This window comes from Podarcis melisellensis (genome assembly GCF_964234715.1).
Source record: "Podarcis melisellensis genome assembly, chromosome: Z".
Lineage (NCBI taxonomy): Eukaryota > Metazoa > Chordata > Lepidosauria > Squamata > Lacertidae > Podarcis > Podarcis melisellensis.
Window position 1 is genome coordinate 24,962,854 of NC_138547.1, and position 23,518 is coordinate 24,986,371.

At 41.9% G+C, this 23,518-nt stretch overlaps 1 protein-coding gene across 1 annotated transcript in view; it reads left to right on the forward strand.

Annotated features, from left to right (window-relative positions):
- Positions 1–23,518, forward strand: part of AMMECR1 (AMMECR nuclear protein 1) — a 128,744-nt gene that overhangs the window by 61,802 nt on the left and 43,424 nt on the right. Inside the window, exon 3 of the mRNA XM_081897430.1 lies at positions 13,125–13,235. Coding sequence (XP_081753556.1) covers positions 13,125–13,235 — 111 coding nt within the window. The remainder of the gene's footprint in view (positions 1–13,124; positions 13,236–23,518) is intronic.

Genomic DNA, 23,518 nt, shown 5'->3' on the forward strand with positions numbered 1-23,518 from the left:
AACATCTCAACTCTATGATTCTATGCTTCTATGCATCTGATGGAAATGGACTGCAGTGCATTTTTGCTGCAACACTGCTATGGCTCTGAAACTTCAGAGAGGGGAGGAGCCAAAAGGATCGGGTGTATCAGCAGAGCCAGTAAGGTGATCCTTCTTCCCATCTCTTCCTCAGACTGTTGGAATGGCTGCAAGTTTTAGAGGAGGAATAACCCAAGGCAACTAGTCTGTCATTAAAAGTTAAAAATGAACCAAGACAATAGTCTAACCTTTTATTTGTCTAAATAAAATGCTAGTAATTTGTGAGTATGTGCAGCTAAAAAATCAAACGGATTAAATGCTCACTCAAGTGTATTGATACGTGGTTTCTTTTTCTTTGCAATCTTCTAGCACCACTCATATAATTTCTTGACTTCAATTCTTGGATGACTACTGCATTAGGTGCCTTGTGTTGCTCTTAAGAGGTTTTGTACTTCCTGGTAGGAGGTATGAAGCTGATTCAGGGCTTGTGAAAAGATGACTAGGTGAAAGCCCCATATGTATATTTGAAATGTGAGATTCTCAAAACAGCTGTGTGATGAGATCTCACTGTTTGTCAGAGCAGATGGGCAGGAAAAGTCAAAGTAAGCATCTTTATATGTACCTGGTTGAATATCTAATTTATGCTTGATCCTTTTTGACTGAATAGCAGCATTAAAATGCTTTGCCTAAATAAATAAGGTCCAGTTGTGGCCGACTCTGGGGTTGCGGCACTCATCTCGCTTTATTGGCCGAGGGAGCCGGCGTACAGCTTCCGGATCCTGTACGCCGTTTACCTTCCCGCCGGAGCGGTACCTATTTATCTACTTGCACTTGACGTGCTTTCAAACTGCTAGGTTGGCAGGAACAGGGACCGAGCAATGGGAGCTCACCCCATTGCAGGGATTTGAACTGCCAACCTTCTGATCAGCTCGTCCTAGGCTCTGTGGTTTAACCCACAGCTCCACCCGCGTCCCTATGAGCACAGGGACATAGGTGCAAAACAGAAACCCACTAATGGACAAAAATACCAAAAGGTTCCACCAACCTTCCCTCAAACTTCGGGATGCTGTTGATTCTTAAATTCGGACACCTATTGCAGTTTTCAAGATTTTCCAGCTTAATTTGCTACCCTCTTAGTTTTACTTAAGAGGGCTAATTTTTGCTGTACTTTAAGTCCTAGCTCATAGCAGCACTTACCATTATAAAAATCTCAGAATTTGACTGAGATTTTGTTAACACTATTCTATAAAGGTTTGATTCTAGATGAGACATAAGAACCCATTGTAGCTACTTGAACAATTACTTGTTTGTTATTTGTTTACCAACCAGTGTCAGAGGGGAGGTCATTTCATAGGTGGCTTTCAAGAACAGAGACAGTCGTCTCTCAAGTTGCCATATAATAAATTGAAGTACAGCCAGAGAGCCTCCCTGATTATCTTAATTTATAAGCAGCTGAATCAGTATAGGAGGAGGCACTCCATTAAGTATTTGCTTGAATGTCATGCACACCTTTTTTGGCCAAATTAGGTTGTGAAAATTAGGGTGCACATTAGATTTGAGGGCACATTTACATTTGCCAGCAAATACTTTTTTGGTTTCAAGGTTTTGAAAATTGAGGTGTGCATTAGATTCAATGGCGCATTAGATTCATGTAAATACTGTAGATCCCAAGTTGTTTCAGGCGTTTTAAACCATCACAAACACCTTGAATTGGGTTCAGATGGCATATAGGCAGCCACTGCAAGACTAGTGTTATATATTCTCAATAACCTGATCTGCTCAATAACTGAGTGACCATATTTTGTACAAGCTGCCCTTTCCGGACAGTCTTCAAATGTGTCATTATGCAGAGCATAGTATAGCAATCAGTTATAAATGCTGCATGACTGCTATGAAAAAAGCAGCCCCATATCACCTCATCTGTTGCTTGGTAACATCTAGTAACATCACAATTGTGATTACATTTTACTTCATGTTTTAGACATTATGAAGGAAGGATGAGATGTTGGGTCACTACTTTTGGTGGCTGTCTTACCACTTCCATAAGGTCCAGTTTATTTTGCCCCTGGTCAGTTCATGTCCTCATGAATACTAGTAAGCGTTCGTGCTGTCTTGTAGAAATCCTGTTTCAATAATAATAATAATAATAATAATAATAATAATAATAATATATTATTTATACCCTGCCCATCTGGCTGGGTTTTCCCAGCCACTCTGGACGGCTTCCAACAAAATATTAAAATACAATAGCCCGTCAAACATTAAAAGCTCCCCTAAACAGGGCTGCCTTCAGATGTCTTCTAAAAGTCTGGTAGTTGTTTTTCTCTTTGACATCTGGTGGGAGGGCATTCCACAGGGCGGGTGCCACTACTGAGAAGGCCCTCTGCCTGGTTCCCTGTAACTTGACTTCTCGCAGTGAGGGAACCGCCAGAAGGCCCTCGGCGCTGGACCTCAGTGTCCGGGCGGAACAATGGGGGTGGAGACGTTTAGGGCTTTAAAGGTCATAAAGCAACATTTGTTAGTAGCTTAGTAAGCTGCCTTCTACTAAATCAGGCTATTGTCAATCTAGTCTGCTATTGTTTACTTTTGATGGACAGCTGCTCTGCAGGTTCTAAGGCAGAAGTCTTACCCATCATCTGCTACATGTTCCTTTTGAGAGGAGATGTTAGGAATCCAGGGCATTTTGCTTTCATAGTATGTGTTGAGTTTGTATTTAATTGTGTGTTGTGAGTGGGACACATAAAGCTGCCTTCCACCTTGCTCACTATGGTCTACACTGACTGGCAGCAGGTCTCCATGGATTGAGACAGAAATTTCTTCCATCCCTACCTTGAGATACTGGGGATAGAATCTGGGACCTCCAGAATGCAAAGCATAAACTATGCCACTGAGCCACACCCCTTCCTTTGGGGTGTTTGCGTGTAATAACATCTGTTGGAACTTTACGTTGTTTTTGGCTGCTAGTGATAAACTGGTGTAGAGTTTATCTTCTGGTACATTTTTTGAAAGTAAGTATACTTGGCAAACCTCCCCTGAAAAGTCTTTATAGATTAAACAATCTTTTGTAAGCACATGCAGTCATAGCTAACTGGCTAAGATATTCTCTGTACTTAATTACTTTTGGAGGATGGGCACAAGATTTTAAACACTTTTGTTTATTTGAGTTGAGTTAACTCTTGGAAGTTGCTGACTCGTATCCTGCAGTCTACCAGCCTAAAATAACAAAGTAGAGAAAGAACCCAATCTGCAGGCAAAGCAGATACTGACTGCTAAATATACAATGAGTTCTTAAGTGGAAGGGTTTTGGTGGGGGGGATGTGAGAATGTCCAGGAAAGCAAAGAGAGCTAGATGCATGGAATAGGTAAAAGAAAAATAGAGGCTTGTTGAAGGAAAAACCTTCTGCTGAAACTCTGGAGAGCAGCTGCCTGTCTACATAGACAGTACTGAGTCAGATGGGTCACTGGTCTGACTCATTACAAGGCAACTTCCTTTGTTTCCTGATTTCTGAGTCAGAGAGAGTACTTAAAAAGTTCCCTCTCAAGGTTGTCAAGCAGACTTCATCAAGGCAGTGTTCTTATGTTAAAATTCCCCTTTTCAATGTGAAACATGTGGCCAGTCAAGAAGCTAGAGGTGATCAAACAGTGCGGTTATAATGAATGCCAATGACAAGGCTGGTGGTAGGAGACAGCAATGGGGGCTCAACACTACGGTACCTGTTGCATGATTTATGGGAGAGCGGAAATCTGTCATGCACTGACTTGATCCTGCTCACCAGCACTTTAGCTAGCATGTGTTCATGCATGGTCTTGATGAGTACATCTCCTGTTACTTGCTTGGCATGTGTTTGGAGAAATGCCATACAGTCAGTCAATCCCCACATGCCTCTCTTCTCATATTCATTGTCACATACTTGGGCTATTGAAGCAATATCTTCTGCTACATTAGTGTTTCATGTTTGCCTAGTGATATTTGTGCTTCAAAAAGGAAACACATGAAAAAATAATAGAAAAGTATTGTAGGAAGAAAATGTTTTCTTGCGAATTCTGAGGCATGTGGTGTTGAGATGCATCTCACAATTTGAGTGCCATGTGACAGCTACTTTAAATCAGGCATCCCCAAACTTGGCCCTCCAGGTGTTTTGGGACTACAACTCCCATCATCCCTGACCACTGGTTCTGTTAGCTAGGGATGATGGGAGTTGTCCCAAAACATCTGGAGGGCCGAATTTGCCTATGCCTGCTTTAAATTAATTGTGTGTAGTACCTCTTTACCCAACGATCCATTGTTAGGGGATGATGGTTTGCCATACAGATTCTCCTTTCTCCCTTCTCCACCAGACATTCCTGGTGGAAACTAGACTACTGCAATGTGTTCTATGTAGGGTTGTCTGGAAACTTTAGCCACTGCAGAACGCAGTGACTTAACTGCTGATGGGGGCAGATAGAATGTGGTACCTGCACTGGTTACCTAGCCAAATTCAAAGTTAATGTTTTGACAGACAAAGCCCTGAACAACTTGAGCTCTGGACACCTTTACAACTGCCTGAGCCCTTACATCCCAGCTGAGGGATATATCAGTTGTTCCCTGTGTTACAGAGACCCAGCTGGCATCAACTAGAAGGTGGGCATTGAGTATTGCCCGTTCCATATTGTGAAAGGTTCTTCTACCAGACATTAGGCAGGCACTCTTACTTTTGACTTTCAGACATCTCTTAATACCTTTAAGTTTTTGATTAGCTGCTCACTTTAATGATTATTATCTGTATTGTTTTTAATGGTGCTTTATGTGTTAATGTTGCACACTGCCTTGATGTTTTATGATATGGGGTACCGAAAAACTTAGAAATAAATTCCTGGCAGCATTTTTCAGCAGCATGGAGCGACACAATATGGGGCCAATCGGTGTAGCAAGCTGGAACACATGGAAGACTGTAGTGTATGGAGCAGGTACAGTCTGGAGTCAGCTACAAGAAGTTTCCATATGGTGGCTGTCATTCAGCACCAGCCTAGTATGTCTGTTGAAGAACAGGCTCTGTGAGCAATGAACTTCTCCCTTCAAACAGAGTCTGAAGATAGTCCTAATTAGAAATACCAGATTTTCCTCATGGTATCCACTCTTGAAAATGGAGCATTTTAGAGCTGTTGATCTGACCAAACTCTCACCAGCTTCCTTACGAAATGTCTATATTGAGCTGCATCCAAATGACACAGTTTTGGATGGCTACTACAACAAGGTTCCATATACAGACAGACTTCATTTTTGTGGTCAATCTCAAGTTGAAGACTTCATTCATTATCTGTTAACTTGCCCTTTATATAGACACCCAAGAGATCGCTTTATGAACTTTTTCACACAAGCAAGCAGGTACACCCCAGCAGAAATTATCTGGTTTCTTTTGAATAATGATAGTAGCTTTCTAACACACAGAGTGGTCCTCTATGCAATGACTACAAAGAAGGAGGAGGAGGAGGAGTTGTTAAATAAAATTTTTGTGGTGATTCAGAGATTTAATTTGAAATCAAGCTGGGTATGAGTTTGCTGGTGTCTGGCAACCTCTCTTTTACATCATGGATGTTGGCTCTTATTATGGTGGGTATGATCTGTACTGTTTTATTGGTACTGTTGCTGTGGGTTTGCCATGGCCTTTGGATAGAACAATGAATTTATATTGATTGATTGATCCTAAGACCTGCTTTTTCACTTTTTTTTGAATATTTTTCTCCAGTTTTTATTTATTTTTATTTGTCTGCTTACATCCTGCCACTACAAAGAGAGCTCAAAAAGTGGGTTGCGGTAATTAACCATAAAATTATGTGTTTGTGTGCCTCTGCTTTGCGTGTCACAGAATATAATTTGCAATATAGTTTCCCTACCATAATAGCTGTACCACTGATCAAAGGCATACAGATTTAATTCATTCTATGTGGACTAGAGTGGCAGTATGTATGTACGGTATGTATGTATGTATGTATGTATTGCTTACATCCATCTTTCAAGGGGAGATTGCATTTTAATCCTCTCTCTTAAACCTTTAAACAGCTTTTTTAACTCTCTAGAATCAGATGTTTTAAGTGTGTGCATTTCAGGTTTTCTTTTCATACATCTTGGTTAATAAAGTTTTCTCTTGGCTATGTTTTTGGAAGAGGCCCAATACTCACTTGTACTATAAATAGGTATTTCAGTCTATCCTCAAATCTGCTAACTTTAGCTGCTATGGGCTCTCTGAACAATGTCTGAAAGAATGTGCTTCATGGAGAAGTTGCTTACTTGGCATTCTGTTTCTTCACTACAAAAATAAAGCTAATGCCCACATATGTGCTAGTAACTTTTCGCCGTTTGTACAAAAGAAGCAAAGATAAGTTGAACTTGTTTGGTCATGTCTAAAGTCATTTCTGCAACCATCACTTAAAACAGGGGAGTAGAATCTGCGGCTGTCAGGGAACTGCCATCAGGGCCGGAGGGAGAGAGCGGACTTCGGAGGGGTCTCAGAGAGCATCCCGGGATGGGGAGAGGCAGCCCATCTTCTGGGGAAGAGAATCAGTGTAGCACCAGTGGAGAAGGGGGGCAGATGGGGGAATCGGCGAGGCGGTCCCATGACTCCTTGCCAGGGACCAGCGGGGAGAGTAAGGGTCCTCCGCTGCCTACACCCGCCTTGTGCAGAAGGCTTCCACGCAGGGAGAGTAGGAGGAAACTAGGCGTCAAAGAGCTTCTTTGCTGGAAGAAGTTCAAGAAAAGCCCACTGACAGATTCTGCCAGTGATTGAGACAGCCACGGGTGAGTGGCTGTCCAGACAGAAAAGGTTCACTCAGGCAACCCAGCCAGGTGTTGCACCGGTTTACGCATGAGCAACCCCTAGAACCACTACAGCGGCCTTCCAGATGTTACTATAGTTGATCTTAGCCAAAAAGGCTGAGAAATGATGGCCCTCCAGATGTTGTTGCACTCCAGTACCTATCAGCTTCAGCCAGTGGTCAAGGATGATGGGAGTAATAGCCCAACAACATCTGAAGGGGGAGTACATTGGCTATGCCTGGCCTAAAGATTGTTGTCAAAAGAGAAAAATGAGTTGAAAATACCATTTGCTTATTGCAAACACACAACACAACAACTTCCAAAACGTTCAAAAACCAAAGTGCAGCAGCCAATCGGAAGACTCATCGGACATTCGGCTTCCAAAAATAGTTTGCAAACCGGAACAGTCACTTCCAGGTTTGTGGCATTCGGGAGCCAAAACGTTAGAGAACTGAGCTGTTCAAAAATCAAGGTACGACTGTATTGGTTTTATACAAGTCCAACAAATTTCACCCAAGGGGTGGTATGCTTTATATGAGAGAGTTCTAGCCTTTCCCTTTCCAAGTCTTGTTACATGAGTGTGGCCTTTATTCCTCTTCACTTCTCTGGCTTCAGTGTGTTTTCCCTACTCAGCATCCCCACCTCCCAGTTTCTCTTCCCATTCACTACTCAAACTTCTTTCCCTTTGTGAGCATAGGACAGGCCTGGTTCTGGAGAAACAGACCAAATTTCACTTCTCCCTAGGTCTATGATAATGACCACTGATGAATTGGGAGGGCAAGGAGATGGGGGTGGACAATTGTCCCATAAATTTGTCCATCATAGAGGCCATTTTTGTGAATTGGACTAGGCCTGCTTTTGCAGTTCTGCCCAGGCTCTGCTTACCAAAGCAAGGAGTGCAGCTTGGTAGAGATACAGCTAAGTAACTTGTTGCTTCTCCCCACTTCCACCAAAAAATGGGGAAAGTAAAGCAGAATGGAGACAATGCATCATGGCTTATCTGTTTTCAAACCCATTTCCTTGCTCAAGTTGAGGGGGAGGGGATTAAGCATTTTTTAAAAATGCATCACATTCATAGCCCTTTTCCTTCATATGGGGTGGGAGGAGATTCATTTTCCCCCTGCCTTCCTTTTGTGGATCATGGTGGAACCAGGAGAATCCTATATGTGTTTCATATGTAGTTGTCTCCCTACCGCTTTCCAGGCTATGGTAAACTGACTGAATGCTGGAAAATGACTTTTATATATCAGGGGTGCAGAGCCTGTGATCTTCTAGGTATTGTCGGACTACAATTCCCATCATCTGTGACTTGGGGTAGGAGAACAGCATCTGGAGAACCCACAGGTTCCCCATCTCCTATACAGATTCTCCATTGTCTTGGAAGATGCCTAGATTTGCTGTCGTTTGTGCAGGTATATCGGTTCATGTGGAAAGGCAAAAGTCATTATGGATATCCCTCCGCCCTGAAAAGTGTTTGCATTTCTGAAAACGCAAAGCAGCACCTGCAGGGCGTGTGGTGAGTTGCATTTGGTGTCCCTCGGAGGAATAATTCAGGCACTTGCTGCTGAGAGCATGACAGATCCCGGATCATTTACTCTTGTAATTTGCTGGCTGACTACTAAAATAGCTGGCACATCTTTGATTTTTAGAGTACCTCCAGTGACATTGTATGAAAGTAGGTCACTGGTACAGTGTATGGAATTTGTTGTAAAACATTAATGAGGGGGTTGCTTATGGTGGGATTAAGTCTGCAGAAGTAAAGTATACTATCATGAGGCAGTGATGGGAGCATCTGAACTTCTGAACCATTTTGCACTTCTCAGTCGTTCACTTTCTCGGTTTGCCTTCTGCTTTACACAGCAACTGAGGATAATAATCCCCTGCAAAAGGTAATCCATAAATATCTGGAACATTAATCCTCAGACTATCAGTTTCAAAGAAGAAAAATACTTTCTTGAGTCCAGTTGTTTAGATGCCTATTGTGGCGATTCAAAATAATGTCCAATGGGATCAGAATAATGGGGGGGGGGCGAATTGAATGTAAGCGATGAGGAGCCTTCATTCTTTTCCTGAAATTTCTTACCTACAGTAAGAAGTATTTTATATAATTAAGGCAGGGTTCTCTTTGGGGCAGATATCATTGCCCAAAGCAGTGGTTTTCAAACTGTTCAGCAATCACTGGGATGGCAGAAAGCACAATAGCAGTTTCTCAGTGAGGAGATCATAGGTGATGGAAAAGCTTCCCCTAAATGTTTTAATAAATAATATAAACTAAGAATTCAGTTCCATTAAGGATATTAAATCATTTCAATAATACCATTGATGTTTATATTGTTTAATTAGTGTAACCTCTGTTTAGATCAGTGGCCCAATGTATCAAGAATCCACCCAATTAAAAGCCTGACTAAATAGATAGTTATGGTGAAAAACAACCAGTGTTGGTGCCAGATGGATTTCAAAAGGGAGGGTATTCCAAAGCCTAGGCTCTTTCACTTCCAGTCTCTTAATAATACATTATGGTTCTGTGTCATCAAAACTCCATTTTACATATCCAAGATACTTACTGTATAAACCCATTAGCAGCTGTTGTTTCCAGGTCAACTCAGAATGCTAGCAATTAGCTATGAAACCTGAGCCCAATATCATAGGCATCATGTTCTGCCATATGGCATGTACCTATAAGGGAGTCTGTTAAGATCTCAAGGAAGGGCCCTGTTCCTGATGGCATCTGCCACTGAATAAAATATGAGTGAGAGGAGCACAACCTGTTCGGTTATGGCACCATAATCATGAGACTCCCTTCCAAGGGGGACCAACCAGCAGAGGGTTTTTTTAAAAAAAATATCTTTGTTTTTGACCTGTGCTGGTAATACCTACTGTTGGGGCTGAAGGCCACTGAACACAAACTGTAAAGCTTGCCACTATTTTCATTAGTCCTAATCACTTTCAGCAGACCTAATCATAAAAGTATTGATCAGCTGTGGACTCAGGATGATGGTTTGTTGTAGCCAGCTTGCATTAACTTATGATTTTCAAATAAGTTTACTATCCTACATAGTGGAAACAAATGCATGCTAATATAAAAGTCTCACCAACTTAAATCGGTATAGGTATATGCAAATAGATTCCATATACATGAAATTGTTTGTGGATTGAGCTAACTTTTTGTAAGTCAATTTGAGTCATTTTTATGAGTAAAGTGATGATGAGGATGATGATAAACAACAACAACTGGAGCTTATGTTGAAATTCATGGGGAAAACCCTGGTTGGTTGTCAAAGGCTTTACAGCCAGGTTTTTTTTTTTAGAATTCTGAATATTCCTCCCTAAGCCTGGGAAAAGTTAGTGTGATTAATTCTCTTGAGGGTATCCATCGCCATAAACTGTGTGCTTCTATTAATACTTGCACTGCTTGTGCGGTCTATGTAAAGGGTTCTATGAGTGCGGCACCCTGACTGAATTTTGCCTTGCGTTGCTACAGCAGGTTGGTGCACTCACAATGAATAGCCAGCGTCGCTGTGAATAGCATTTGCTCTCCTGTTTCTGAAAAAAGGCTGTCTGCAAACAGTGGCTTTGGCTCAGAAGTGGCAGCTTTTCTTTTGTGCAGACTTGTGTGCTTCCCAGCCTCACTTGCAGAAAGTTCATGGCACTCTTGATATTGAGGACCAAAGATTTTTCAGACACTGCACTGGAATAGAGTGTGACAAGAGAAATCTTTTTCATAGAAGGCTTAAACCACTGCAGCCGTACCTTGGTTGTCAAACAGAATCCATTCTGGAAGTCCGATCGACTTCCAAAAATGTTTGACAACCAAGGCGCGGCTTCCGATTGAGTGCAGGAGCTTCCTGCACTCAATCGGAAGCTGCGGAAGCCGCATCAGACGTTCGGCTTCCAATGAACGTTTGTAAACCAGAACACTCACTTCTGGGTTTGCAGCGTTCAGGGACCAAAACGTTCGAGTCGCAAGGTGTTTGGAATCCAAGGTATGACTGTATTTTCCCTAAACTTCTGATAGCTGATGAACGCTTCATTTATTTTCTTTTTCCTGATTCAAACATCTTTGCTCTCATCCTGGAAAACGTTTAGTTTTCCTATGTGAATTAGGAAAGTTTTCAGTTTGAATCAGAAAATTTTATAATGCCCTAGAGAGTGATCTAATTTAGCATATTTGCTTTACTTCTGTTTAGAGAACAAAGGTAAAAACTTGGAAACTGCCAAGCTTTGCATTCATTGTTGCTAATGAAATTATGAAATAGAAAATTTTCTGCAGAAAAATTAAATGAGGGTGGGGGGGGGGGTCCTACTCCCTGTCATTAGTCACTCTCCTGGGCACATATCATTCAAGGAATGGTTATTCTGCTGCTTTCCTTCATCAACTGAATAGAATGATTGAGATGTATCTTCTGAGGTACTGCAGAAATCCTTTCCCGTGCAGCTCAGTCTACCTACATGTAATTGCATATTCCTCCTGTTTACCCTACCTTCAAGCTTATCCCCTTCCACTATTATCTCCCTTTTGTCTGTTTCTACATTTTAAGCTGCTTGAGGCAGGGACCGTTCTTCTTCCTTGCTAAAGGGATTCATGGATGACACTATATAAAAGACAGAGGTGGATTTAGTTAAACACAACTGGTTCCTCTGCTCCGGATGCCGAGCCTAAGGGGCACTGCTGGGTGTCGCAACTATGATGTAGTGAATTGATCAGAAAAGAAGGCAAGAGGCGGCGGGGGGGGGCACACAGCAAATATTGGGCTTCAAAGGCACCAGTGAAATTTGGAAGACACAATTCTGCCCACAAGTTTGTTTCTCACAGCACTCTTAGCATTGCTTTCTTGGCATGGTACTTGGGAATTACCAGCATAAACAGACTAAAATTACTGATAATTGCCTACTTTCTCAATGTAACCTGCTCTGGCCTGCCTCAGAGTTTCCTAATAGATCTGTATGCACTTCTGCTATCTTTTCTCATCATTGGGAGATGTTCTGTGATTTCCTCCATCCTGTTCTTTCTAAAGCAGGGATGGAAACTCAGACTTCTATGGGTACCAACCAACCTGTTTCCTTATCTGTGGCATAGAGGCCGGTGGATGTTGGGAGTCTGCTGACCTGGTTGATGGTTGGCTTGCTCTGTTTTTTGGGGGGGACGGGGTAGGATGTCTTTCCTCCTGCATTGATGTTCAGCTATTCTGTTATTTTAATCATTCTGTGGTTTTACATTTTATGAGTTGAGTGCAAACTGTAGCAGCCTGGGAAGGAGCAGTTCCCTCATCACAGAGGCATGGCATCTTCATTGTATAGCTTTTATCATGTGCTGAAGATGCACCTCTTTATCTTGGCCTTTGACACCAGAGATATATTTTTATTACCGTCCCTATTCTTCAGGTTGTAAGTTCCTTTAACTGGTTTTAAACTTGCATTTTATATTGTTGTAACCTACCCTTGGACCTTACAGTCAAGGGTAGATAAGAAGGCCAAGAAATAATAATAGTAAGGCTAATGAGATTTCTCTTCAGCGTATTGGGATGGAAATCTACAGCCTTCTTCATGTGAAATGCTCCTGTTTTTTTCCACATCAGCTCACAGTTAACCACTTACCTGGTCACTTGTGGAAAGTTAATTGTTTCTAGGTGTGTGTGTCGACGCATAATTCAGAAGTGTGTGAGTCATAAAGAGGGAAAGGGGTAGTCACATTTGTGGATAGGCTTTAAACATTTTTTATCCTACCTTTGGGGGGGGGGAATTGTAGGCAGCTTCCAATCAAATGGAAACATCACTGAAGTAGAATGCTATTATTCAGAACAAACGTGGTTAAATTAGTAGTACTTGGAATACAGCAGAAGCAATAAAATCTCAAAATCAGCACTAAGGTCAGCTTTGCTATTTATTCAAAGCCTGGGACAGATAGAGCAGATTTAAACTACCAGGTCTTAAAGTTTCATTTAAAACAGCTTGTTGGGGCTGATAGGAACTGTAGTACAAAACAGCATGAGGGCACCATGCTTGTGGAAGGTTGATCTACAGTCAGAAGCAGTAGTGAAACATGTACAGTGTTGCATAGGAAGTTGGAGAAGTGCTTGAAAAGTATTCTATCCTTCCTATTCATTTCCTTCCACTAACCTGTATTTTTGACACCTCAACTACAACAGTATTCTCAAGAACATGTGCAATGAGCCTTGAGGCATATTTATAGTAATACTGTTAACAGCATTTCACAAGCATAGTTTTGTTCTCAACTATGAGGTGGGTGACTTGATTTGATCACAGTCAGAACTCCTGTCATGTTCTCCTTTTCCCCTTCCTCTTTCCCAAACAGCCCACTCTTTGTAACGTGGAAGATTGGTCGAGACAAACGATTGCGTGGATGTATAGGTACCTTTTCTGCCATGAACCTGCATTCAGGACTCAGGGAGTACACACTTACTAGGTAAGATTTTGTTTCTTTTCATTTATCTCAGCCACACTCAGCTGATAGGAATTTCTGACCGCTTGAAATGCAGTAGGTTTTTTCCTCACACAGTTACTGATTCCATAGGCCTGTTGTCACAATATCTTGTAACTGGGTTCTGTTTTTTGTGGGGAGGTTTTTGTGGCCTAAAATTTTCTGTGGCTTTTGTATAACAGACCCTTATCATATCACCTTTCTCTGATTATTATTTTTTAATTATTTGAGGAAAGTGTGACACAAAACCTTGTGTGTAAATATAAAGTTTGGATGGACACATTCAACATTCTCAAACAGCAGGTATTCTCCAGCAGGTGCTTCCGATCAGCTGCAATTAACTTAATCCTACACATTTCCATGACACCTTATTTTTCAGTGGCATCTTGTTCTTGAGTGGGAAGCTGCTGGACTGGAGAGGTGAGTAGTAATTAACCCTTCACTTCCCTGGCACCTGATGCCACCTGTGAGTCATACCTAGGCTGATACATACTTTTTTATTCTTTTTATAGCAGTGGCCAATAATAGAATTAGTATCTGGACTTCAGTCTCTCATAGATTTTTATGTTATTTTCTGTTTTCTGAAAGATGGGTATACTGGATCAGCGTAAGCTAACTTCTCTGTTCTTACTGTGTTCCAGGCAGTGTTCCAGGGACTGGAAATGTATTTTGCCATGCAATATGTTTATTTGAGTCAGCTGCCCACACTGGTGTCAATAATTGCACAATTGATTTAAGTTTGGGAATTGCAACAAAGTTTTCCAGTGTGTATCGTAAGAAGAGTACTTCTTTTCAAAGCTCCAGGGAACAGGAACCTTTCAGGTCTTGCTGGGGCAATGTGTGCATGAGACAGAGACAAGAGATTTGGCATTCCCCATCCAGCCTTTGGGACTCTGTGCAGCCCCACTCCAAGCCCTCCTTGAGTGCTTTGTCTGCCTGCAATATTCCATTAAAACTTTTACAAAGCCTCATGGTTGCTTGGATGGAGAGATTGGGGGGGGCGGGGGTAGAAACATATGGCTTTTGCATGCCTGGATGTGACCTGCTGTATAGAGGTAACAGTCACATCCATTGCTGTGCCTACTTTTGTCTTTTTTCTGCCCACCACTGGCTTGCAGCTTCTAGAAAGTTGCCCATAAGGGAATATGGCCTTTGGGCTGAAAAGGGTTCCTCACCTTTGTGCTAGAAAGATCAGGTTGCAGGTGAACTGAAAACTGTCAAGAGACCCCCGAGAGCTTCTGCCTGTCAAAGTAGATAATATTGAGCTAGTTGGACTAGCAATCTTCTTCCTGTGCTCTTATAGCACTTAAAGGTTCAGGTTTCGGGCTGCCAGTTCCAAATGTTAACATTCCATGTCCATGTGGTTTGGGGGTAGAGAGTGGGAGAGGGAAACAGGGTCCTTCCAGAAACATCCCTATACACTGGATGGAGGGGAATTATTTTTATTTTAATGATGTATATTCCTTTGACACTGAGTGCATACTTAGCGTCATCTTGGAGTCCCTCAGCGTCTCTGCCTGGCACAGGTCTCTTAGTGTGTAGACCCAGACCATTGAGCCCAAGCTTCTATAGCCGCTGTCTACCATGAACCAGCAGTTGCAGAAATGTGCTATGTTTAAAATAGAAATTTATTCTTTTGCTAATTAAATTGTTTTAAATGTTTATTTTTATATTTTAGTTTATTTTGGAATGTTTTAAGTTTTTTTTTTGTTAACATCATTTCATTAAATGTGTATTCTGTACTTGACCTCCTTTATTATGTTTTCTTTTGAAATCTTTAAGTTGTGGTTTCCTGTTAATTGTGTCCTTTATAGTTGATTTTCGTTTGTAATGTTTTGTTTTAGATCATTTTATTTGATGTTTTAATGTATGTTGTAAACTGCTTTGAGATTTTTTTTCTTACAAATCTAAAGTGATATAAAATAAAATAAAATTATTATTAATAATAACAACAACAACAACAACAACCGTGATCTGCCTCACTCCAGGATCCTTTCTGTAAACTGTTCACAGCTTGATCAAGCCAGTTCCTTTTTCACTCACCTCCAGTTTCTTTCTTTTCCCCCTTTCTCAACTAACTACTCTACATTCTGTAATTGTTTTCAGTTTATTTACAACCTGAAAGTTCACAGGTGCTTGAAAGTCCATTTTTCTGTTTGTTTGTTTTATAAATACTTTCATTTACAGGCTCATATACTTCTCTATACCTAGGAAACTTCCTGAGCATGTACAAAGTACACCTTTATTTCTGGGTGGCCTTGATCCAGACTTCCAGACTGAAAACAAGTACAGATGGTTGCCCACTGCTGATCAGGGCACTTATGGTGTTTGAAACTATAAAGGAGAGACTCACCCCCTCTTTGCCTTACTTTTGAAAACTGTTTTTTCCCCTTAAAACTGAATTGTTTCGGTAGCAACGTAAGAGGAAAAATAACTATTACTCATACTTAATCTAAGCACAACTGCAAAGGCTTCTGATTAGGCATGTAGCTATGTGATGTTGAATGTTATCTGCTAAGTCTGTTCTATCCTGTTTCCCCTTCATTATTGTTTTCTTTTAAACCAAGTCACGAACCAAGTATTACTGCAAATTTTTATGCTATTTTTGTGATGTACAAATGGCATGATACTTGTTCTATTTCTTTGAATCACTTGTTATTCCTATGGTAATAAAAGGTAAAGGACCCCTGGACGATTATGTCCAGTCAAAGGTGACAATGGGGTTGCGGCACTCATCTTGCTTTCAGGCCGAGGGAGCCAGCATTTGTCCACAGACAACTTTCCAGGTCATGTGACCAGCATGACTAAACCGCTTCTGGCGCACAGAACTCCGTGATGGAAGCCAGAGCGCACGGAAACACCGTTTACCTTCCCGTTGCAGCGGTGCCTGTTTATCTACTTGCACTGGTATGCTTTTGAACTGCTAGGTTTGAAAGCATACCAGTATTTCTATTATCCTTGTTTATACAATCCAATAATAATAATTTTTAAAAGTGAAACTTAGCTTGTAATTTTAAAAGATGTTTTGTAATTGGTTTTATACTTGGAAGCTGCTTAGAAGCCATATTGAGTAACAAATTGATTGAAAATAAATAAATAGTAGGTAAAATCTGGTAGCTCTACCAGACTGTGGGAAATTATAAAAATTACTCTGTGGGCCAGCATAAATGAGCTGCCACTTGGCCAGAGATTCCTCTGTCTGGCAATAGATTGTATCATTCCATAACTCTTTAAATGGGAACAATATTAGAGCTAGCAGCAAAGAGTAGCTGGGGCAACCAAGTCAGATGGACAGGGTACTACTACTACTGCTGCTGCTACTAATAAGAATAATAATACTTTAGCCTTTTAATTCCCCTTTGAGTTCTGAAGGTGAAAGACAAAGCTGGGACGGACACACACACACACACACAAATGTGTCCCAGGCACATAATTGCGTAGCACCTGGACATTTGATTTAGGTGCCCAGAGTCTTAAATATTTTTTTCCCCACAGGGCAGACCATCTGTAGATCTGGTACTGGCTTCTTGGATACTCCCACCCTCAGTCTTAGTTAAACATTATAATTTCTTTTTCCTTTTTACTGTGAATACTCCATATTTTTGCTAATACTGTAAGATTGCAACTTAATGTGCGGGTTATAGTCCAGGGATTTCGCCTAAAGCCAAAATAGTGTTTAGTCCAAACCCTTTGGATTCAGTGGTGGCTGGGATTGCCAAAGTCATTTCCCCCAGAACCCTGCCCCCTTTCTTCCCCTTTTGGTTTGTTTATTTTTTCTTTGGGATCATTTCCCAAAGAAACGGATATATACTGTTGTCAGATTGTATGTAGCCACGGTCAGTTCTCTGCAGAAGGCCTGTGCAATCTAATTTCTCTTCAGTCTGATGCAGAACTGATGCCAACAATGTTTCTCATAAAAATAATTGATACCTTGCCATTAGTGCCTTGTAATTTGCAATATTAAATAGCAAGAGCCCCAGAAGAATTCTGTCTTCTTGCTAATGAGTCCACTTGCCTTCCCACTTTGTCAAAAGGAGTCATTATTTGTTGGCCCTTACGATGCCCTTGGGAGACCTTCACCCCACCACAAAATGAGGAGCTGGGTGAGTCGGGAGAAAAGAAAATGTCAGTTCCCTGCACTGGATACAAACTTTTGTGGTGTTGTTCTGTTGCTGGGCCCAATGTTGCCTTTTCCTGGGTTCCCTTTTGAAACTTTCAGAATTCCTAGAAGATAGGGATCAGCTACCCCGTTTGGAGCCAGGGTCTGAATAGCATCTTTTATATGTTGTGGAAGCAATGCCTGGATGCCAGTAACTGAAGAATTTGCTTTATCAATGTGGAAATGGGAGTTGGATCTTATGGTTCCCAGCTCTGGTGACCTTGAGGGGTGGGACAGTTTAAGGGATAATCTTCACTTCCGGTCACAAAAGGATCTGACTTAACAAGTGGTAATGTGTTGCGTCACTGGCATGAGATAAATCTGTTTTGTGCTTACCCTGACTACTCATAAATTTATTGCTGGCAATTCAACTCTCTTGGCATACTCTGAAGGAGAGGAATCTGAGGGCTGTGGATTTGATTTTTCATTGAGTATTTTTGCTTTCTTGTGATTTGTCTGGACAGTTTCACAAACCTTTGCTATTTAAATTCTTTTTATGCTTTATAAACTCAGCAGCCATCCTTTGAGAGAGCCCTTTTTTGGAGGAACTGCTACAGCCCAGTTTGCGCTTTCTTGCGCGGGGGGGGGGGGGGTATCGCCTTTGTGCTGTCCCCAGTTGATAGCAGATGTTCAAGGATGCACTGCAGCAACCTGGCTTTCGGAGACCATATCTTTATAGCCTAAGGGCCAAACTACACATGACAAGTACATCCATGTTTGTTCACATCTGTTCAATTCATGTAGAAAGTGCGGGAAAGTCTAGTTCTTGCACGCAAGTGCCATTTGAGTCAGGGGAGCCAAACCCTCTGCCTTTTCTGCCTTACTGACCTGCAAACCTTGCTGAGTTACAATAATTTCTTAACTTGTCCCCAGCTTATCTGCTCTGATATGAGAAGTGATCGCTGGGCTTGTGTGCTTTAAGTTAGGGTTACCAGATGTCCCCATTTCCCAGGGACAGTCCCTGGATTTGAGAATAAGTCCCTGGGGAAATTCCATCCCCGGATTTCATCTAATGTCCCCGGGAAAAGCAGCAGCGGCAGTCTCAGCAGCCCGGAGCAGTTGGCTCTGGTTGGCTTCAGGAGCTGCATAGAAGTCTCCATATGATGGTGGTGCAGAGGCTCTTAAGATGCAACTTCCAGGCTGCCTCCACCTTCCCTGACCCCAGCAACTAAGCTGTGAAGGGAGGCTTTATGCTGCCTATCAGGGCAGCCTTCTAACCCCTACTTGCGTGCAAGCAGAAGCGGGGCAGGGATCTCTCAGGTATGAAGGGAGGCTTTACGCTGCCTATAAGAGCTTGCTTGCAAGCCAGAGGGGGCAGGGATCTCTCAGTTAGACAACGGGAAGCCTGCCTTCCCAGCTGAGAGATCCCCGCCCCCTCCTGCTTGCACGCAATGGGAAGGGAGGCATCACGCTGCCCGAGCCTCACCGCTGCTGCCACACTTGGCCCTCCTTCTCCGCCTTCCATGCCTGACGCACCGCGCACCACTTTCCCACCACCACCACTGAAGAACTAACAACTCAGGGGCTGCCCAGGCACATGGGAAAAGGAGATAGAAGCCTCGGAGGAAGGGGAGATGTGGTGGTTGAGGTCAAGGCAGCGGCTGCCACCGCCATCACTGCAACATCAATGTCCCGAACGTGTAGTATTTAGTTGGTTGGTTGGTTGGTTGGTTGCTTGCTTGATTGATTGATAGATTGATTGATTAAAGTGTCCCCAGATTCATGAAAAAAATCTGGTAACCTTACTTTAAGTGAGGCTGGAAGAGAGAGAGGCCACCTAGTAGTGAGCTCACAGTAGAGATGAGAATCAAATTGAGACATGCTTTGTTGTAGCCCGAGCTCTGGTGCACTGCACTACAACAGGTTCAGTCACTGAAATAAGTTTAGATTGGCTGGTGGCAGTTTTCAGGACTGCATCCCTGTCTTGACAGATGGTAGGCATATAGTGGAGTGTGCTTCAAATCATACCTGTGGGTTTTGTAACATATTTTGCATTTCCAGAATTTCAGCTTTTTGAATCAAATGCAGGGAGTTCACCTGCTGGTATGCTCAAAGACTGTGGCTTCATATATTTCCACATGGTTGTCACAGTAGCTTCTTGCTTTACATTATTGTGCAGTAGTTAGAAAACAGCCTGGGGCAATCTTTTCCAACAAGGTGTCCTCCTGATGTTCTGGGCCGCAGCTTCTTTCAACCCAGCAAGTATGGCCATCCTGGCTAGGTCTGATGAGAGTTGTGGTCCAAAACATCTGGAGGGCACCAGGTTGGCAAAGGCTGGCCAAATGATCTTTTGAAAAGGTGATCAGGAAAAAAAGAATTGAGAAAGAATTCTATGCCTGGTAATGTCACTCTTTGTATGTAAGGAATAAATAGTGGAATTGATATTTTCAGAACTAACTTTTTATGCTAATATTTTTTATTAAAGGGAGAGGTGAGTCAGGTGCACCAATGTAACATGTTTTCCCCTCATTCATGAAGTCAAAGGTTGAAATGTGATGAAAAATCAGCTTTCCTAATATTACTGGCACTGATCCTGCCCCCCTCCCCATCCTTTCTGAATGGCATGGAATAGAGTTCTTGTTAACTGGCCACATCACACAGATTATGTAGAAGGGATGAGACTACCCACAGTGAAGAACATTTCTGGCTATATGTTTGATGGATTTTTCTTTTGGCACAGACTTTACTATTCTTCATGACTATAAATGTGATGATATGGTAGTAGGAGAGAGAATTTAAAAAAAAAAAAATATGCTGAAGCATTTGTTGTGTCTTGCACCCAAATAGTGTATGACAGACCAAATGTATGATTTTGAGTAAACCAGCAGAATGTGTGATTTATAGCAATCTAGATTATGAAAAAAATTGCCTTGTGTTTTCCAGCTTCTTCAAGAATTTACTGACCTTGGAAGCAGTTTACTACACCATTTCAGAACAGGTTGACAAACTATTTTTCATGTATTGTTGAGCAGTCGTTCTTAAGGTTCTCCCCTTGAATTTGTTACGGTTTTACTATCTTCATTTCCTTTAACCTCATTTGGCAGGGGTGGGTGGAGAAATTCTCAAAATGAAATGTCCATTATCCTCTAGAATGCTAGTCAACCACTGGGTTCCTTGGGCATTTCTAGTTTCAAGACCTATTTCCCAGGGATCCCTGTGCATGGAATGCTCTTGGCCCAGAGTCCTGCTGTCTAATTAAGACTTTGCAGCAGGATCTTTATGGTGCAACATAGTAAACCTAAACAAGGAAAGATAGAGGGTCATATGCAGCATCAGTGAGGTAGGGACTGAGCCAGGCAAGCCCATTCTGAACTGGGCCTGACATTTAAGCAGAGATGGGGGTTTTCTGAGTCTGATTCAGAATTTACTTGAAGACACCATAAAACATAAATTCATAGTCCAAACCACTTTCTGAGCATTCCTAAATTTAACATTGTTACCACCTTCATGTCATGAAGGAAGCATGATTTTGAGTAGGTCTTAAGTGACCAAGAAGTTTTGCTAGCCTTAGTGTTGTTGGTAATCTGTATGTTAACTGATAGGGGTAGGGTTAGAGCTTTAAGGTAGTAGAGTCCATGATTCTTGGCCTAGCAGGATTCTTCTTGACTATAATATAGATCCATTCCACTTCTATGAAAGGGGAATGAAGAAGAAATGAAATTTGTACCCCAGAACACAGATAATGTGCATGCATGTATTCTGTTTAAAGTAGTGATGTAAGCACTTGGAGATAATTGCGCTTTCATTTATTACACTGTTTTTGGTACTTTAAAGAAGCCAAATACAAAATTTTCCTGAGAGTTAGTGCCCATGTATCCAAATCTGTTCCCATAATTTAGGACAGCTAAATGTAGTTTTAATGTAATAGAATAATCCATATTTCTTTGAGGGTTTCCCATAAAGCAGAGCAAAGAAATAAACCCTGAAATACAAGAAAGCACAAAGAAATGTGATATCTTCATCGACTGCACAATTATTTAATTCACAATACATAATCTAGTATTTTTCCCCAAGTTATCTAGTGTTCATTCATTTTTGGTGCCTTTGGTCATACTGACTCTTATGTTGCAAGAGGTCGTCTAGCTTTCCCAGATGATGATGATGATGATGATGATGATGATTTCTGTAGCACTTTCAGTGTCCATGTCACTTTACAGAGTACAGAAGGGCATGTCCCCCTGCCCTTAGAGCTTTCAGTCTAAAATTTGAAATGTGGGGAAGGGTTGAAGGGAGGAAGTTATGTGATACACCTGGGTGTTATTGGGGAATAAAGACAGGAGCCAGCATAACTGGTAATTGTTTTAATAATTCCAGTCTAGACATGCATTCTTCACTGCAGGATTCCTTCTCAAAGCTCTTTACAGCTTGTATTTTCACAGTGAAGGCAGCCTGTTTCACCTACAGATACTATTTTAGCATTTTGCATTGGGCCTATTCAGAGACTACACAGTGACATGACCAGTAAGCCCGGTGGCCTGAGTGAGAAGAGCTGTCTTGTCAGGACTCCAGAAAGGTGAAAACATTGGGGCACTTGAAGAAGAAGACAAATGGCTCCTTGCACACCAAGGGTTGCAAATTGGAAGCAGCCTCCCTTCCCCCCTGCTCAGTGCAAGGGGCATTTGCTGTCTCAAGATAATAGTGATGGGCACTAGCCTGCATGGGTGTAAAATGGAATCAAGATAAATTCATTGAGAAACAGCTCAGTCAAAGGCATTTTAGTTGTGATGAAGCCTCTGCTTAAGAGTCAGCATGCTACTACGTACCATTTGTTGGGGAGCAACAGCAGGGGATGTTTATTGTCATCATGCCCTGCTTGCAGCCTTCCTAAAAGCTCTGAGAAACAGGATGCTAGACTAGATGAACCCCTTACGTTGATCGAGCGGGGCTCTTTCTGTTTTCTTTGTTCTTTTCCTTGTCCCTTAAGTGGGTGTAATGCTAAACCAGGATTGATGCTAAGCAGGTTTGAACCATATAACAGCAGTTTAAGGCAAACAAAAAGTGAGAGGGAGAAAATGCATGATGCTCATTTGCAAACTTATAGCTAGTAGGTAGTCTGGGTTAAATCTGCACTGTTCCCAAAGGTCTTAGTCAGTAGTTAAGACTGAGGCACTGTTAGTATGTAGTTCCCTAGACTGGATGGATGGGAGTTTGCCTGCTCTTGATGGTGTTACACTCCCTGTGAAGCAGGAGGCACACAGCTTGGAGGTTCTTCTGGATCCTTTGCTGTCACTTCAGGCTCAGGTAGTCTCAGTGGTGAAGAGTACCTTCCGTCAGCTTTGGCTAGTGGCCCACCTCTGCCCCAATGTGGACAGGGATAGCCTAACTACTGTTGTCTACGCTCTGGTAACCTCTAGGTGAGATTACTGCAATGTGTTGTAGATGGGGTGCCTCTAAAGACAGTTTGGAAACTTCAGTTGGTGCAGAATTTGGTGGCCAGGTTACTCTCTGGCACAAGATGTTTTGAGCATATTACACCAATCGTGGCCCAACTATACTGGGTGCCAGTTAATTTCCGGGCTCAATTCAAAGTGCTGATTTTGACCTATAAAGCCTTAAACAGCTAAGGAATTCAATATCTCAAGGACCACCTCTCCCCATATGAACCCACCTGGAAGCTGTGGCCGTATTTAAGGCTCTTCTCTGTGTGCCTCCTCCACAAGAGGTCCAGAGGGCAGCAACATGAGAACAGGCCTTTTCTGTGGTGGCTTACCACTTGTGCATTGCTCTCTCCAGGGGGGCCCATGTGACTCCTTCATTACATATCTTTAGGCACCAGGTGAAAACATTTCTTAAGAACCAGGCCTTGGGCTGATTAACATTCTATGGCCTTTTAAATGTGTTTATGGGAGGGGGGCTATTAGTGGAGATTTTTTGGTTTTATTATTTTGTGTTCTCATGTTGTATTTTTATGTTGTGAACTGCCCTGTGATCTTCAGATGAAAGGCAGTATACAAATTTAATAAGTAATAATAATAATAATAATGGGTTGGGGCTCTTTCTCAAACAGAAATCCTTGAAAATTTTAACATAATTGCCCTTGAACTGCCAACAGGTGCTTTTTCTTCTTCTTCTTCTTTTTGCATTAACACTATCATTATGCAACAACTGC